The sequence below is a fragment of the Coloeus monedula genome (assembly GCF_965178545.1).
Source record: "Coloeus monedula genome assembly, chromosome: 7".
NCBI classification, from domain to species: Eukaryota; Metazoa; Chordata; class Aves; order Passeriformes; family Corvidae; genus Coloeus; species Coloeus monedula.
The window spans coordinates 22,429,642-22,446,100 of NC_138787.1; the positions used below are offsets into that span (position 1 = coordinate 22,429,642).

At 36.5% G+C, this 16,459-nt stretch overlaps 1 protein-coding gene across 2 annotated transcripts in view; it reads left to right on the plus strand.

Annotated features, from left to right (window-relative positions):
• The window catches only part of GRB14 (growth factor receptor bound protein 14), a gene marked incomplete at both ends in the record, with an annotated part of 58,081 nt that overhangs the window by 36,289 nt on the left and 5,333 nt on the right, over window positions 1–16,459 (plus strand). For both annotated transcript variants that reach the window (XM_082284969.1, XM_082284970.1), the window contains 9 exons: window positions 2,188–2,309; window positions 4,443–4,517; window positions 9,800–9,937; window positions 10,982–11,092; window positions 11,282–11,377; window positions 11,945–12,025; window positions 14,352–14,468; window positions 14,584–14,641; window positions 14,735–14,822. In XM_082284969.1, the coding sequence (XP_082141095.1) occupies window positions 2,188–2,309; window positions 4,443–4,517; window positions 9,800–9,937; window positions 10,982–11,092; window positions 11,282–11,377; window positions 11,945–12,025; window positions 14,352–14,468; window positions 14,584–14,641; window positions 14,735–14,822 (886 nt within the window). The remainder of the gene's footprint in view (window positions 1–2,187; window positions 2,310–4,442; window positions 4,518–9,799; window positions 9,938–10,981; window positions 11,093–11,281; window positions 11,378–11,944; window positions 12,026–14,351; window positions 14,469–14,583; window positions 14,642–14,734; window positions 14,823–16,459) is intronic.

Genomic DNA, 16,459 nt, shown 5'->3' on the forward strand with positions numbered 1-16,459 from the left:
ATTAACATATTCACCTTGACTTGCTTTAAGTAATTCTTAAGAACTGGATGAGTAACTTGAACAAATATTTTTCAAATGATGAGTTATTTTGGGATTGTTATGTTTGTTATTGTTGTATATTTTAGGATTGTTATGTTTGTTATTGTTGTATATTTTACCCTTATAAATTTGGAAAGTCTTTTTTATCTCATAGGTTAGGTGAATTGGTATTGGAAGGAGAAGTGCTGTGAGCAAATGTGTGTGTCTGTGTAAATTCCAGGATGATGTGGATTAATAATTCATCCATCAATTAGTGAACATTTTCTTTAAAATCCAACAGCTGTCTGAATACTCCTGAATTAGATATAATTGCATGAATCTTAGTGAGCTGAGCACAGTGTTCTACTTTTAATCAAGACAGACATTAATTACATCACTGGATTGTACTTTCATTTCTGTGTGGAGGTATCTGCTGTGAAGGTTTAAAAAGGAAAAAAACCCAACAAAACTCCCACCTAAACCAAAGCATAAACCCACGGTCTCTATATTTCAGTTTTCACAAACATGTATGCCCTTGGTGCAGTGCTCTATTGTTGAGCATTAGGGATGGTTGTGTCCTCACTGCACCCTGCCCACTGCTGCTGCCCTGTCAGCCACGAAGCTCAGCCTTCCTCCCCACGTCCAAAGTTTTGCAGTAGCAGGGGTTCTATTTCAAATATCTGAAGTTCAGCAGTTCTTGCAGCTCTATAAATCAGTATATTTTAGAACTGTGTGTTTCTGGTATGTGTTCTCTTTATCTTAACATTTGAATTCAAACACATTTTTGAACGGTTTTCACAATGTCTAAGATTATTGAAAGCAGCTGAAGTGTGCTAGATTTGGATGATGCCATGTCATGCCTACCACCATGTACCTTGGTGCTGGGAGTCCCGTACTTCCACTGCAATTCCCCTGAGCAGGGCAGGCTCTGAAAACACAACAGTTTTCCATAACTGCTCTCCTTTGTAAGGGAAGTACTATCTTCACCTTGAAATTTTTCCTTTTCTACTGAGAAATTTTTGTGCTGTCTGTAAACAGTTATCTGTTCGCTTCTGCAGCTGAACACACATGTTCTAGGGCTCCTCTTTTGAGTACAGGGTAGTGCCTTGGCTAGGCACATCATCAGTGTCTTTCAGTTACATTTTGATTTCACTCTCTGCATTCTTTCAGGTAGGCTTGTAAAGCACTACCTGTGAAATAGTGCTGAGCAGTGTCTCTATTTTATATTTAGTTTAAATTTTTTCCCCACTGGGTGGTTAGAGAAGAGGCTTTTTGAAATGTGTTCTGTCGTATACTTCAATATTAAATCTTCCATGTGCATTAAATACTTTCCATTCGTTAAGGAGACTGTTTTGGATTGTAACAGGTACTCCTCATGTTAGAGATAGCAGTAATAAAGAGATGATAGAAAGGGAGGTAGAAACTCTCCAGTCTAGCTGGAAGACAAAAATGATCTACCTAAACTGAAGGGCAGCTTTTTCATGTCACCATTTAGGGATTTGATTCCAGGGCTTTTTTTTGGAGGGCACTTAGTGTTTACCTTCAAGAAAGTAAGTTTACTCAGTTACAAAATATTTTTTGATGTGACACCTTAAAAATAAAGAAATAGCAGCATCTTCACCCATCCTTTGAGGTGAGCACAATGTCTTATTTTTCTACCAAGAAGTAAGTCTTGAGGAAATGGTGTTTTCTTAAATGTCACAATGCCAAGCATTTAAGAGTTTTAAATGTCATCCCAGAGGAGCACTTTCTCTCTATAAAACTGAAAGGAAAAAAAATGCTGTTTTTAACTAAGGGCTTCAGTTCTTTACTGTATCCTTTGCCTTTGCATCTGAAGAATGAGTTTTGGAGTAGAGCAACCTGTACAAGGTTTTAAAATGGTTTCTTTTCTTTCACTATTTTTGGGTATTTTTTGTTTTCTAAATTTCTTTATGGTTTTATTTGCTTCATTTAATCTGGTTACAAAATGTGATTTTCATACAGCATCCTTAATCTCTGTCTTTATGGACTCAAGAATTGGTTAAATTCAATGAAGAATGAGTTAAATTCAATGAAAGTTTAACTTTGCTCCACTTTATCTGTAAATCATGAGAGTTCTTTGTCTTCTGCTAGTCATGAGATTGATATTTGCTTTTGCTTTTTTTAAAGATTTTTTTGTTTTTCTTATAGGAAGAGCTATAGAAGACCATGAATTAGTGATGGAAGTCCAGTCAAATTGGGTAATGGAAGAGGAAACCAAACTGTATTTTAGAAAAAATTATGCAAAATATGAGTTTTTTAAAAATCCACTGGTAAGTGCTGATATTGTATCTGTGAAGCTGTGCAATTGCTGTTGCTAAAAAAGTCTTTTTTGTTGAATCCAGATAGTCAGAGTTTAAATTTTTTAGTGTTAACATGAGTCAAAAGGAATAATTGAGGGGGAATATGTGAGATACAGGAATGTATTGTAGTGCATGTAATGATTGGCTGGTCCCCTTGTTACAACTGTAAAATATCCATGTTCATTTCTTATTTTTGGGCGTGATGGGAGCAGCAACGGTTTTAATTTTATTGAAATTTGTACACGGACCTAAATCGAGATAAAATTTTGCAACTCGGTGAACTTTCATCAAGTGACAACATAATATAAAATGAAACAGTGTGAGGAGGGGCACCTGTAGCAAAAATGATTATATTGTTGAAGTTAAAATTGAATGTTCTGGCCCAGGACTGCCCAATTGCAGCTTCTCCCCGCTGTAGCTAAGTGACAACGGACACAAGAGGCCATGAACAGCCATAACCTATTAGGGGTAAGTGAAAGTGAAGCCAAAGTTAGTGTACATAAGGAATGGAAAGAGAGCAGAGATATCTTGTAACTCAGGGATGTTGCCAAAGGTTAATGCTGCTGATTCAGACCTTGGCTGATGGCAAAGGCCATGGAAGCAGTCCTGGCTCAGCAGAAGGGACTTGCCATCTGGTTGCTCCATGGTGTATTTGGACCACTCCTAATGCTGTCTCTTACAAAGCCAGCTTGTTTCAGATGTAAAAAGGAGAAATACCAGAATTGTTTGAGGGCTTAAAAAGTAAAAAGTGAAAGGGAATTCAAGTTATCTATCTGTGAAAAGGATAAAAAGGTAAATATAAAGATAACAAAAAATGTAAGAGTTTTGAGAAGTTTTTTTTTTTTATTCACCTGTGTGTCTCTGGACAAATCATGATAGATTTTTCCCAAATATGGAGATATCTCTGTACCAGTGAAAAATTTTTAAGCTTGAAATGGTCTGCAGTTAGTAAAGAGGCTTTCACAAAATCACAGAATGGGTCAACCTCCCTGCTCAAGCAGAGTTATCCCAGAGCACATGGCACAGGATTGCATCCAGAGGGTTCTTGAATATCTCCACTGACAGAGACCTCACAACCTTTCTAGGAAATCTGTTCCAGTGTGTGGTCACCCACATAGTAAAGAAGTTCTTCCTCATATTCAGGTGGAACTTCCTGTGTATCAGTTTCTGTCTGTTGGCTCCATAGATTAAGTTTATGTATTGTTAACCAGTGAGTGGAACTGGCTGTGGAGCGGGGCAGACCTGCAGCTGCACCAGCTCCAGCAGCTGTAGCTAAGCAGGGTTCTTCTGGGTGTTCTGGTCCCAGCTGTAGCAAGAATGCTTTATCAGAATGAGTTAATATGAATTAACCCTACCAGCAGTTCAATTTCATTGAAAATGGAAATTGCTGGACATTGGGTGCTCAAGCTTGTCCAGGCCTTGAGAAAACATTGTTTGTGATGATCAAACCCTTGTCTGGTTCATATCTACATGACTACACTGAACACCACAGCTACAGATCTGTCCCATAAATTATCCCTTGAACTTTCCTTGATAATGAAACTGGCATTTTAAATCTAGACTTTTAAACCTAACCATGTTGATGTAGTCAGATTTTTTGTCAATTTGTACAATACAAAAAATTGAAGATTAAAAAAAACCTGAGATGACTTTTTCTGTGTTAGCAGATGTTATTCCAAAATATTTTACTGGGTTTCTAGTGTAATGAAAACAATGGAAAACAATACACTTTTCAGCATGTTGGCATATAGCCTCCTTACTCTGTAGCATATTGAATCCCCAGGCAAGTCTTGTATGTCAACAGCAATAGAAATTACTACTAGGGAAAAACCCACTAAGGGCCAAATATTGCAGTGTGATTTACACTGGTGTCTGAAACCCTCTTCCTGAGACTATCAGTGTTTTCTCAAAATTCTAATTTTTTCAGCAAACAATTTGTAGCATGTGTAAAATTTTGGGATGATATTAAGGTAAGCTTAAATTACTGGATCCAGGAACCTGCAGTGTCTTGCACTGCATTGAGAACTTAAATTGCACATCCAAAAGAGATTGAAAGTTTTATTTATTTTTACAGAACTTTGATACAAATTCTTGTCGTTACAGAGCTTTTTTCCAGATCATATGATATCTTTTCCAAGTGAGACCAATGCAGCTCTAAGCCACTCTGGGATATTACAGGTATATAATCCTTGAATGAAGATGAGCCAGCACAGCTCAGAATTTCCCATTATCTGTGTTGTGTGAGCATAGTTCCTTATTGCTGTTGGATCTGTTGCTAGGTTTTGAATAACTCAAGACATGGTTAATAACATTTTTCCTCATGAGATATGAAATGATGTGTTCCTTCCAGGCAGCTATTCTATGTCCACTCTTGGAAACTTGCACATCCTTTAAGAATCAAGAAGCAACAAAACAGAAAAAAATACAGTGAAAACATTAAATACCTTTATTGGGTATTTCAGGTGAAAGACCCTTTTTCTTCCTTAAATAGGTGGAGTGCTGAACAAACGTAGCAGCAGGCTATGGTAGAATACTGAAGAACTGGTGATGTGACACAAATGGATATAAAAAAGAGTTAAATGGTCAAACTTAACAAGTAGGAAATTTAGACTGACTAGTATGATTTGTTAGCTTGAAGGCTACTGTAGCCTTCCAAAAAAATTATGGTAGGTCACTCAGTGTTAGTCATCTTTTAAGCAGACACAGGATTCTAATTTACAGTGGGAATAATGAAATGATAATACAGAATGACCATATCAGGGATCATTGTCTTGCTTTCAAAGAGGGGAAAAATGAGTAATAAAGGTGGAAACATACACATCACTCTTGTTTGCTTGTCATTAGAAAAATTAAATAATAGAAGAGGAACTTTCCCTGGTCTTAGGACAGCAACTCTATGCATGAGTTTTGGGGATAAAGAATGATTGGAAAGGCAGCATGATAACACAGGATATTTGGGGAAGAAGTAAAAGAAACATAGAAATTGCAACTTTAAAAATCTGTACTATAAGGTCTACCTTAGCATCAACCAGTAAATGAAAATAATTTTAAATAACTAATTCTCAAAGCATTTCTACATATTAAATAGTTATATCCTTGTGAAAGTGGATGTTAATCAAGATGTTTAGATTATCCCAAATATAGTAAGAATTTTTGCAAATTAAATTTGACACACTAGATTCTCTAAGTAAATTTACAAACCTAAATGAAATTTTTGCAATTTCAAAACTGCTGCAAGTCCAATGAAAATTGTTTCACTTTTGCCACCTACATAACACAGATTTTGCAGTCTAACGTAAACATTTAATTCAGAAAATTTTGTCCCCTATGTTAATAGAACTTGATATTTTTTGCTCACAAATGTAATTTAGTAGTTCAAAAAAGTAATAGACTTTTATAAGAGAACTGTTTGCCATATATTCTTGTGCAGAACTTCTTTAAACCCATATTGTGAGATCTAGAATATGTTCAAAGCTGGTAGGTAAGATTAAGAATCATTCTAAATGTATCTAGTTACTTCCCATTTTGGTAGCTTGAAAAACATGTTGCAAACTCTCCTCTGTTGCTATTTTGTATTGCATGGTATGTTTAATTGTATTTCATCTAATAAAACTTAATAGGTACAAAGTAGAGAATACCTTGGTGGGTTGTTCAGCCATTGTGCACATTTCAGCAGAAGCGGTTGGGTAAATTGTTTACAGTGAGTCACTATTTCCTTGGAAACTTTCATTAAGACAAGTTAATGGGCTTGCATTATTATTTGTGATGTGCTTGGTTAAGTATCAAAAGAGACATTAGTTTGACAATTCAATGCTTACAAGTGATTAAAAAATCACTTCTGATACTTTTACATCCTTTTGTGGATTGAGCTGTAGGCAGGTAAAATGTTTTTCAGGTATGTTTTTCTTAACTCTCATTGAAAGTGGAAGAGTGAGTATTTTGGCTGATGATTTTGAATCAGAACATCTTTGTAGAACAGAGCCACAAAAATAAAGGAGAGGTTCATCTGTCTCCTAGCCATTTAGCATGTGCTAAGTAAAATTGCTAGTCTGTGTATACCAAAGAGAGAGGTTTAATTGCTGCCATGAAGATCTTTAGCCTACAGAAGTGTGTCACTGTATCGATCAGGGTGTAACTGCTCTGAGACACAGCGCTGTGTGTACATGTCTAATGGTAGGCAGTCTGGGTCATTTGGAACTTGCTTTAGGCTATTTTTGCAAATTGGATGTTTTAAAATATGTCAAAAATGAACATAGTGTGAAAATTCTATTATTAAGAGCCAGGATTTCATTTCTTTAATCTCCCTGCTGTAGCAAGTCCCTCTTTCCCTAACCAGTTTCTCACCTGACTGCCATTCTGGGCTTCAGGCTGAAACAGACCTGCACTGAATTTCAGCCTCTTGTCAATCTCCTGGATGTTGTTTTAATCTCCCCATTCCTTACTCTGTCTTCCATTCTAGGTTTTGTTGGCCTCCCAGTCTTAACCTCTCAAGTGGACTGAAGTCTATAGGAGACAATATTGAGATTCAGAATCAATTCTTCACTAGAATTACTTGGTGCCCCCAAAATTTTTCAGCAGGTTCAGGGTAAAAATCCAGCTCATTCCTAGTAGTATTGGTCTGGATCATGGCTGTAATCACATCTTTGAAGAAATCAGTCATAAAATTCAACATGATTCACAAAGTCTTAGTAAAATGATGGCTTCTTTAACTCTCCAAACCACTGTGTAAATGCTCAAGAAGCATCCACCTTAGCAGATGTCGTTTCTGCTACTGCAGCCATTCTTTCATTGAAAATGTTTAACATGTAGACAAATAAGTTTTATAGTAAGGAATGCAGCTCTCAGTCTTTATTGCATTCAGTGACATCTAGGATTTCTGTGGTTTTCATTATTATTATATTCATCTGAGATAGTGCAATGTTTTTCCCATTCTGTTGTTTTTTCACTTTCTGATTGATTCCATTTGTTGTTTATTTGGTTGGGGGGGTGGGGTGCAACACAAGACTTTTATTTGCTTTGTTTCCCGTTCAGATTGGTTTTAAATGAGTTGGTTTACAGCTAATCAAATGGTAATCTAGTCCTTAGTGCTGTCTATATCACTATCTGCCAGACATGGTGGCTTTTGACACCACTCTGCCTATCAGGATATGTATTTCGCTGTGTGGGGAAGATGGTGCAAGTTTATTTCTGCATGTTGTGTGATCAGTAGTCCCTGTCTGCACCATACTATCATTTAGCTTTCCCCTCTTCTTCCAGTATTAAGGATTTTTCTTATTTTTGTCCTATTATGATTAGTTCTTATCTGCATAAACAGGGATCCATTCCCTCTTATAACAAACTTGTATGTACCTTCATTAAAAAAAAACCCAACAAAACAAAAGAGCAACGAAAAACCCCCAACAAAAACCAACCTGAAACAAAAAACAGCCCAAGGAAATTTTCTTTTCTACTATCATTCATTTTTGGCATTTATTACAGACATTCAGTTCTCACTGAAATATTTTTACTGCTCATCCTTCTGACAGTTAATGGTTTTGACTACAGCTTGTTCATGTTCTATTTTCTCACTCAGTCCTCAGCTGTCTTAGAGAGGAAAAGATGGATTTAAGATTGCCTTTTTCCTAGCATTACTGCTACTTTATTTTAATTGATAGCATGGGTACAACAGTGACTGTCGAAACTTAGCATTGTATTGCTCCTCCACTTTGGTCTGCTGAGTAAGAAAAATGTTTTTCATGACAGCATTTCTGGTTTGAAGCTCTTATGGCAGAAATCCTGGGGAAGACACTTGTGCAGGCAGGAAGCCAACCACTCCTTTCAGCTTCAGCAGAGACATTAAAGCCTAAAGAGATGCTCTTTTGTTTTTGCATACATTGACTCGTTTAGATTTTCCTAAGGCTTTCATTTGACTTTGTTTCTGGATTTTATGCTTTTCCAGTTCAACCTTTATATTTCCCACCTGTAAACCTGTTAGTATGTGGCAAATGGGAAGATTAACAGCCAGAACATGTACCAAGACGAACCCATCTGCTTCAGTGTGGCTAAAATAGCTTAAACTGCATTTGCACACAGCTGTGTGCCAGCAGCACGTGTAGATAGATGTACCTAGGCTTACTGTAATTAAACTGTTCAGGTGAATAGCAGTGTAGCTGCTCATAATGCAGTGCTGGTGGTGGGCTGGGGCACTCCCCTGGCCTGTGGAACCTGCTCGTGTTACTGCATTCACACCAGCTCAGGTTGGTCTGCAGGTGGTACAGTCATGCATCTCACTGCAAGGCAGGAAGATAATAAAAGTCAAAGAAACCTTGTGTATCTTGGTTGGACTGCATTATCTAGTGGCCAGAGAACTCGGTGTGCTTCCAGAATCACGTTCACTTTTTCATTCTGCTGGAATCTAGTACTGGCCAGTCCATCTCTTGCCTTGTAATCTGTTGTTTCACTCCTCAAATAAGATTTTCTGGAAATGGCGGTGGATAGGAGGAAAATTCAGCAATGAAAACTGCAGATATTGACCAGAAAATCCTTTTTTTCATACCTCTTTATAAGACTTGACAGAATTTATGATACCACAGACCAGTCCTGAGGGAAGGTTCCTCAAAGAGCTCAGTAATAACAGATTCCTTTGCATATATGGAAATAGAAGAATTCGGGGTTAATATGTGTAGAGTCATAGTTCTGAGTAGTGTTATTGGAAGAACAGTGATAAAAATGAATGCATTACATGGAATGAGAATAAAGTTAATAACATGGTTGCTCACTTTTAGTGGTACTTTTGCAGACTGAGTAGAACTGTCTAAGCCTCAGCAAGGTAAAAGCTGTGTTGCCCTCTGGCAATGTCTGATGAAATGGCTGAAGAGAAGCCACTGGATGTCTTGGGTGGAGGCAAGAGCTGTCTTGAGGACTGGCCCAGTCTCTCTGGTTTTGGCTCTACTAAAGCTCCTACTTAAGCACCTTTCAGGTGCAGAGACCTTTATTCCCTCTTTTTATGCTAATATCTGCCTGACCTGCATGGTTTTGTGATTCAGAGTTTGTGGTTTGCTGAGATAATTTTAACTCAGATCAGTTCTTTTCTCTGGTTTGTAACATGGTGGGTGAGGGGAGGGATGTAATTTTTTTCTTCTGTTGTTAGCACTGATTAGCAGTTTTATATAAATAGGGTCTGAAGCATGGGATTCTTACACTGGTTTAGTTGCAGAAGTTCGCATATTGCAGAAGTAATGCTCTCATTTCAAACCATATGGTTCCATATAAATATGTAACTTGCTTAGCATACCTTGGAGTTGTGTAACATTCTACATGCCTTAAATCAGAGGTACTGTTAATGGGATTAGATGCAATCATAACTGAATTACTGTGGTGTGATAGTGTATTTAGGAGTTATTCCCCTTAGCCCTGAGTATGTTAATGAAACACAAAGCTGGTTTCAGAGGAAAAGAAAAATGTTTGATTCTTTCTTTCAGATGTTTGTAAGCTCCAGCACATATCCTGAGATTCATGGTTATTTGTATGCAAAGGAACAGGGAAAAAAATCATGGAAAAAACTGTACTTTCTCTTGAGAAGATCTGGCCTGTATTTTTCCACCAAAGGTACATCTAAGGTAAGGGAGGAAAACAAAAAAGAGAGAGCAAGAATTGTGAAGTGAGAGCAAATATGGATGTATTTATCATTTGCTGTAATAATAACAACCAAAATTTATAACCAAATAATTAAACTTGTAGTGATTAAAAAAAAAAATCTAGCTATTATAGATAAAATCTAGAGAGATATGGATATACAAAACTGGGAAGGTGTTGTCTTAGAAACTGTAGTTTCTTTTTGCCTGGTAAGTTTGCTTCATTCTGGTTGATATTTCTCATAACAGAGTACCCTGTTAAAATAAATTTTCAAATACTAGTTAAAATTCTGAAGTATAAGTAGATGTTCTGAAAAAAGGATATAGTAATGAATTATATAAAATAAGAATTTTTACAGGATAACTTTAGGAATTCTCAAAATTTGTCACTGGACAGTTTTTCATTTTACTAGTTCAAATTTTTAATGGTGGTACTTTAAGCTTTATCATATTAAACATTGGAGTTGAGAAACCTTTTACATAAACTACTTAAACCAGCGTTTATTGTTGTTTTGGATTTTCTGTGATTACCTGCCAAAGTTTGCATTGAGCTGGTTTTTATCCTTAGGCAAATTTCTTTTGTTTGCTTCCTTGACATAATTAAGCTTAGCTGGTAGAGATAATGGTTAGAAGTGGTACTGAGTAATAATTATAGCAGTATGTTGTTTTTCAGATTATGAAAGTTTAGTTTGTTTTGATGTTTGAAATGCATACTGCTCTCAAAACTTGTCTCCTCTAATTTTATTATTGCTTGAATCTAGTGGAAGTTTTCTCAGAAATTATATAACTTGTAGTTTGGGGTTTTTTCCTCTCTGGAAGAATAAAAGTTTTAACTAATTTGATTTTTTTTCCCCTCTGCATTATGAAATGAATATTGAGTTGCCTCTTTTTAGATTTCATGATGTCATGGTTAAAACTGCAGTTTGTAAAACTGTATTTTGGAACAGGATAACTGTAACCTTCCAAGTTTCTTATTTGGAGAGGCTGGTTAAAAGTAGTCTAACTGTATTACATTGCTTTTCTTTTTAGGAGCCAAGGCATCTGCAGTTTTTCTGTGAATTCAGCAACAGTGATATGTACATGTCTTTAACAGGCAAAAAGATTTCTGGAGCACCAACAAACTATGGATTCTGCTTTAAGGTACAAGCTTATTATTCTGATACATATTAAAGCAAGCCACAGTTTTTAGGTAAGCTTAAGTTTCTTTAAGGCTTTGAAAGCAATATTCAGCTGTCTATTATAAAATAGGAGAATTAGTGGCTTTTATTTCAACAGGTATTATCTTCAAGATATGCTTTAATGCTAAAAAAATGTGCTGTGGCCTTCTAGCCTAACAAATCAGGAGGAAGCAGAGACCTGAAACAGCTCTGTGCAGATGATGAACAAAGTAGGACCTGTTGGATGACAGCAATTAGGTTACTCAAGGTAATTTTTCTGTGTGGAGTTAACTTCTTGCTTAAGTGTGGTATGTGATATTTTGATGCTGTGAGTAGAGAAGTAACATAATTTTTAGGTTCCCATGCAACAGCAATATCAATTTTTTACTTTGAAAGCTTTTTTTTTTCATCCCAACAAGTAGAGAGAGACCAAATTTCTGGAATCATTTTAGGGGAGGCAATGATGCCTCAGTCCTGAAAATACTTAACATTAAGCATATGCTTCTGTGTAACCATGTTGAATTCAGTGAGATTGCTGAGTACTGTTGAACAAAGCGACAAGAATGTACAAGAATGGAACTTTAATGTTTTTAAAATGTGACTGTTTGTGACAAAATAGGAACGGGCCAGTTAATATATTAAATGGGTAGTATTTAATGCACAAGTGTACATTTATAAAGGCAGCAGCAACAATGATGATGTACATTTCTTTAGCTTTTGTCCCTGGTTTTTAATGGTAAAGTAAAGCCTGTGCTATCTTTTACATCTGAAAAAAAACCTTACTTGGCTTAGGTTTGTAATTTAAAATGCTAACCATGTTATTTTCTGGTTTTAGTATGGGATGCAGCTCTATCAGAATTACATGCAACCATATCAAGGTAGAAGTGGCTGCAGCCCTTTGAATATAACACCTATGGTATGTCCCACAGTAGCTCCATGAATAAATACATGTTTCTGCTGTTGTGCTCTTTTCAAGTAACTTGTGTCAGTTATACTACTGACCTGCTCCTTCAAAACCTTGCATGTGCGAACGCTTGCCAAAATATTTAGGGCTGCCAGGGCTGACTAGAGAGCTAATTAATTAATTTCCTTACTTAGAACAAACCAGTTAAAAGGCTCTTCCCTTAGTAAAGTCTTCAGTATTTTGGGAGTTCATTGGCTTATTACTGTTGAATGGAAAGAAGATTTTGAAAACAAAGCAGCAGAACTGTAAATGCATTAAAAGAGAAGCAAAGTGTTTAAGGTTACACATGCTGATGAATAAGAAGGTTGTAACAAATCCTTTTCAGTATACTTCCTCTTTTAAGTTTTAAAAAAATATAAAATATTTACTTGAGATGAATTTCAGCTGGTGTAATACTGACTGGACTTCAGAGGAAGGCCATAATTTGGCAGATAGTCTGCCCTGTTTTGGAGAAAAAACAGCCTGTACTAGATACTGTGTCCATTTTCTAAGTCAGATAGTTGGGATTGGGTGAGGTTGTCCTTTTCTTAGTATCTTATGTTATCGCAGCTCTTTATGAGTCATTTAATTTCAGACTTTTTCGTGGATGATTTATATCCATTTTGTGGTTTTTGTTGGCTAAATTGGATAAAAATTACTTGTTGCTGAGATCTGTGACAGTGATTTTATGGTGGATTTTTTTAGCTTTTATTACAGTTCTTGCTGATAAAATGCCTAAGAAATGCATTTGCTATCACAGGTATTCACAAAGGTAGTTTTCAGTGACCTTGCTAATAACCATGTCTTATTAAGCATGTGCTTAATATGCTGCCCATGTCTTTGGTTTGTGTCATGTGAAGCTACTGCAATAGCCAGCAGCTGCTCTTATGATGGATCTGGGAGCTGTCACTGATTCTCTCCTCTTTCACTGTTGTGTGCATTTTAGCTCCCATAGCTTCTAACAGGCAGAATCTATACCTGCTGCTAACTGTGGCACTGTTTTTCTACTTGTGTATAAATCATGAGTTAAACAGCAAATTGAATAATCTGGGGATTAAGTGCACATGCTAATGAACATACTTCATAAGGAAGCTGCTTCCACATTTCACATTCCTTAATTTCTCAACCATGTCAGCTACAAAGAGTTCCCTCCATTCTGCTAGAGGCAAACATTTGCTCTTATTTTGCCCTTGTTTTTTTACTTTTGCAAAGTTCTGTACAGGTTACAGTTACTCAGATAGACCTAAGTCCAGTGAACTACAGTATTGCTGTCTTCCATTTCTAGTTATATCCATGCTTGTAACCAAGCAAGAACAAAACAGAGCTGCTCTGGTTTTGGACTGGGAAGCTTTGCTAACCCTACAGAAATCTGGGCCTCTTGTGTCCAGATGTTGCTTTAATTTATGGAGTGCTAGAATGCTCTTTTATTTATTAGATATTCCAGTGCCTGCCAACATTTGAGCCATTGCAATCTTTATACAACCTGATTTTGTAAACCTTGGTTTCTGAGAAACATTTTGGTGATTTTTAGGACTGTTTTGTCAAATTTCAGTGTTCTTATTCAGTTGTTACAAATTTGATCTTCACTGAGAGAAAAAAACCCAAGCATTTTTTTGTAACAGACTGTGCCGGTTTGGACAAATTTGGAAATATATCCTCTGAGAGAGGGCAGATTCCAACCAGCCCTCCCCCACCAGGTTCGGGAAAAAATAGACCCCAAGTCACCCCAAGACACAGATGCTGCTGTTATTGAGTCTGTGATTAGAGTTAGAAGGCATATATTAAAATAGAAGTTATACTCCATAAAAATTGCTATTTTCAATGCTTAAATATGGTAAACTGAATGGAAGTTTATATAGCAAATAAATAAATTTGACATATTTCTAATGAAATATTTTGAATATTTTTTCATTTGATCATTATATATAATAATTTTGTATTTTACCTATTTTTCCCTGTTACTTGGACATCTTAATAACAGTTCCCTGACTTGTTTTGACATGCAGAGGGCTAGTTATAGTTAAAAATATAAATACAGTTTATGGTAAGGTGATGTATTTATCATCCCTTGCAGTAATGCAAAAAGATGATCTGTCCTGCCAGACTGTAAAATTGAGCTTTGCAGCAGCATACTGGAATTACAAATGCTCCCTAGGGTACAACGAGTTTGGCTCTGATGGGAAACACTGCCAATACTTGAAATATCACTTACAAAACATAATGTTTTCTCAGAAGCTCGCTATTAAATGATGAATCTTATAAAAAATGAGAAAACTAAATTTATTTTTCTTTGTTGCAGAGAAGCGTTTCAGAAAATTCTTTAGTAGCAATGGATTTCTCAGGACACAGAAGCAGAATTATAGAAAATCCAACAGAAGCCCTCTCAGTTGCAGTTGAAGAAGGATTAGCATGGCGGGTATAAACACTTTTGATTTATCAGAATAGTATTTTCTGGTTTGGAGGTTTAGTTTTTTGGGTTTTTTTTTAATAAAAGAGCTTTGAAGTCATGTTTTTGCTTCTTTCTCATGCAGAGGAGAGGGTGTCTCCGACTCAACTCACATGGTAGTCCTATTGCCATGTCTAACATGGGTATGTGTGAGTTAATTCCTTGCCAGAGAAACGCAGTAACTGGTTCTTTCAATAAAGGGAAAGTGTTTTTTCACTGCTTTTTTTTTTCTACAGCTATACACAGATCTCAGTCATGGTTTCATCATAAAATCTCTAGAGAAGAGGCTCAGAGACTTATTTTGCAGCATGGACTTGTAGATGGGTAAGTTAATTCTTTGCATAGCTTCTCTGAGACATGTTTCTAACCAACAACTATTTTCATGTGCCTGTTATTGTGGGGAGGTGAAGGCAGGAGGAGTTTGCACTTCCCTAATAGGAATAAAAGTTCGTTTATATAGGGCTATCTGGGGATCAGTTGGTTCCTATTTTATATCATTTGGAAGCAATGAAGTGGTGATCTAAGACTTTGATTCTGTCACTGACTGATTACTTACATCTGTTCAGAGCTAAGCACTTGAGCTGTGCCTTTGCACAGTATTCTCTGGGAACTGTCAACCTTGGCACCACTGTCATTGTATCTCAATTAGTGATGAAAGAATAAAAGGAAGTCTGAAAAAATTATTCTAAGATAATGTGCTGGGACAGACATTGGAAAAAAATATGCTCTTTTCTCATGAATTGACTAAAAATTGTGTCATCCTTTAATAGTAAACAGTAAGTGTTAGGATAAGACTTTAAATTTTAAAATATTTCATTTAAATATTAATTAAAAATGCCAAAGCAAGTAGGTATTCTATGTTCAAATCCTTCTGCTTTTCATTTCTGCATTTTTATCTTTAGTCCTGTATTAAATGTAAGCTTGGGCCTCCTTCATTCAATGAGTAATTCCATAAAAATCTCAGTTTCTTTGAGTCTGTTTCCAGTTAGATACCTGGAACATCAGATTCCTGGTTGAATTCCTTCCGTTTTATATTTTTTAGATAAAGTATGTTGTAGTACTGTTTTCTACATCTACAGAAAGGGCTCCAGGAAAAAAAAAAAGTGAAGGGGAGGAAAGAGAGACAAGCCCAGTCATAATCAGCACAAGGATGGTTAATTGGACTTCCACTTTTGTGAAGAAAGAGCATTACCAAAAGGCCCATGAAAAAGTGCAACTGGTGATTCAGAGAATTTTATGAGGGAGAAGTTGACTGGCGTCATCCAGCATGTCTAAAAAGCTCCTTCCAGCTAACATTTCTGAGATTATGTGAACTACAACCCTTTCTTCATAATAAAGCTTTTAAAGGTTCTTTGACAACTAAAGTAGGTCTATTGTGATTATGTTAGAAAAGAATAAAGGTCTTTTTATCTGAGGGAGAAGAAATGTTGCTTATATGTGTGATAAAACAAGGAAAAAAGTAAGAAAATGTACTTTAAAAGAACTGATGAATGGGAACATAAATCCTCATCAAAGTTATTACATTGTGTATCCTTTAATGTGGATCCTAGTAATTGGGTGTAGAGACCCCATTTTGAATATTTGCAAAGTGGCACATTTTTACAGTGTCATTTTTCTGAATAAAATGAAGCGCCAGTCATTAATGACAAATACATAAAATACTGAATTAATGCACAGGATCTGTGGGATCTGTGGTAGCTGCTGTGAAGAATCGCGTTCGTGTCCGGGGAGGGTGAGAGCCCACTAGGTGGTGGGAGCGAGCCGGTTTGAGCAGAGCCCGCGCTGCCGGCGCTCCGACTGTCCCTGCCCGTGCCGAGCGCTGAGCTGGCAGCAGCCCTCGGAGTGACTGCATTGGTAACGGGGCTCTAACTAGACTGCACAGGGATGGTAATGATTATATGGACTCCAAATGTCTTAATTCCAGATAGCTTCTTACTTCGTAAAAGTAGAACTCTTGAAAA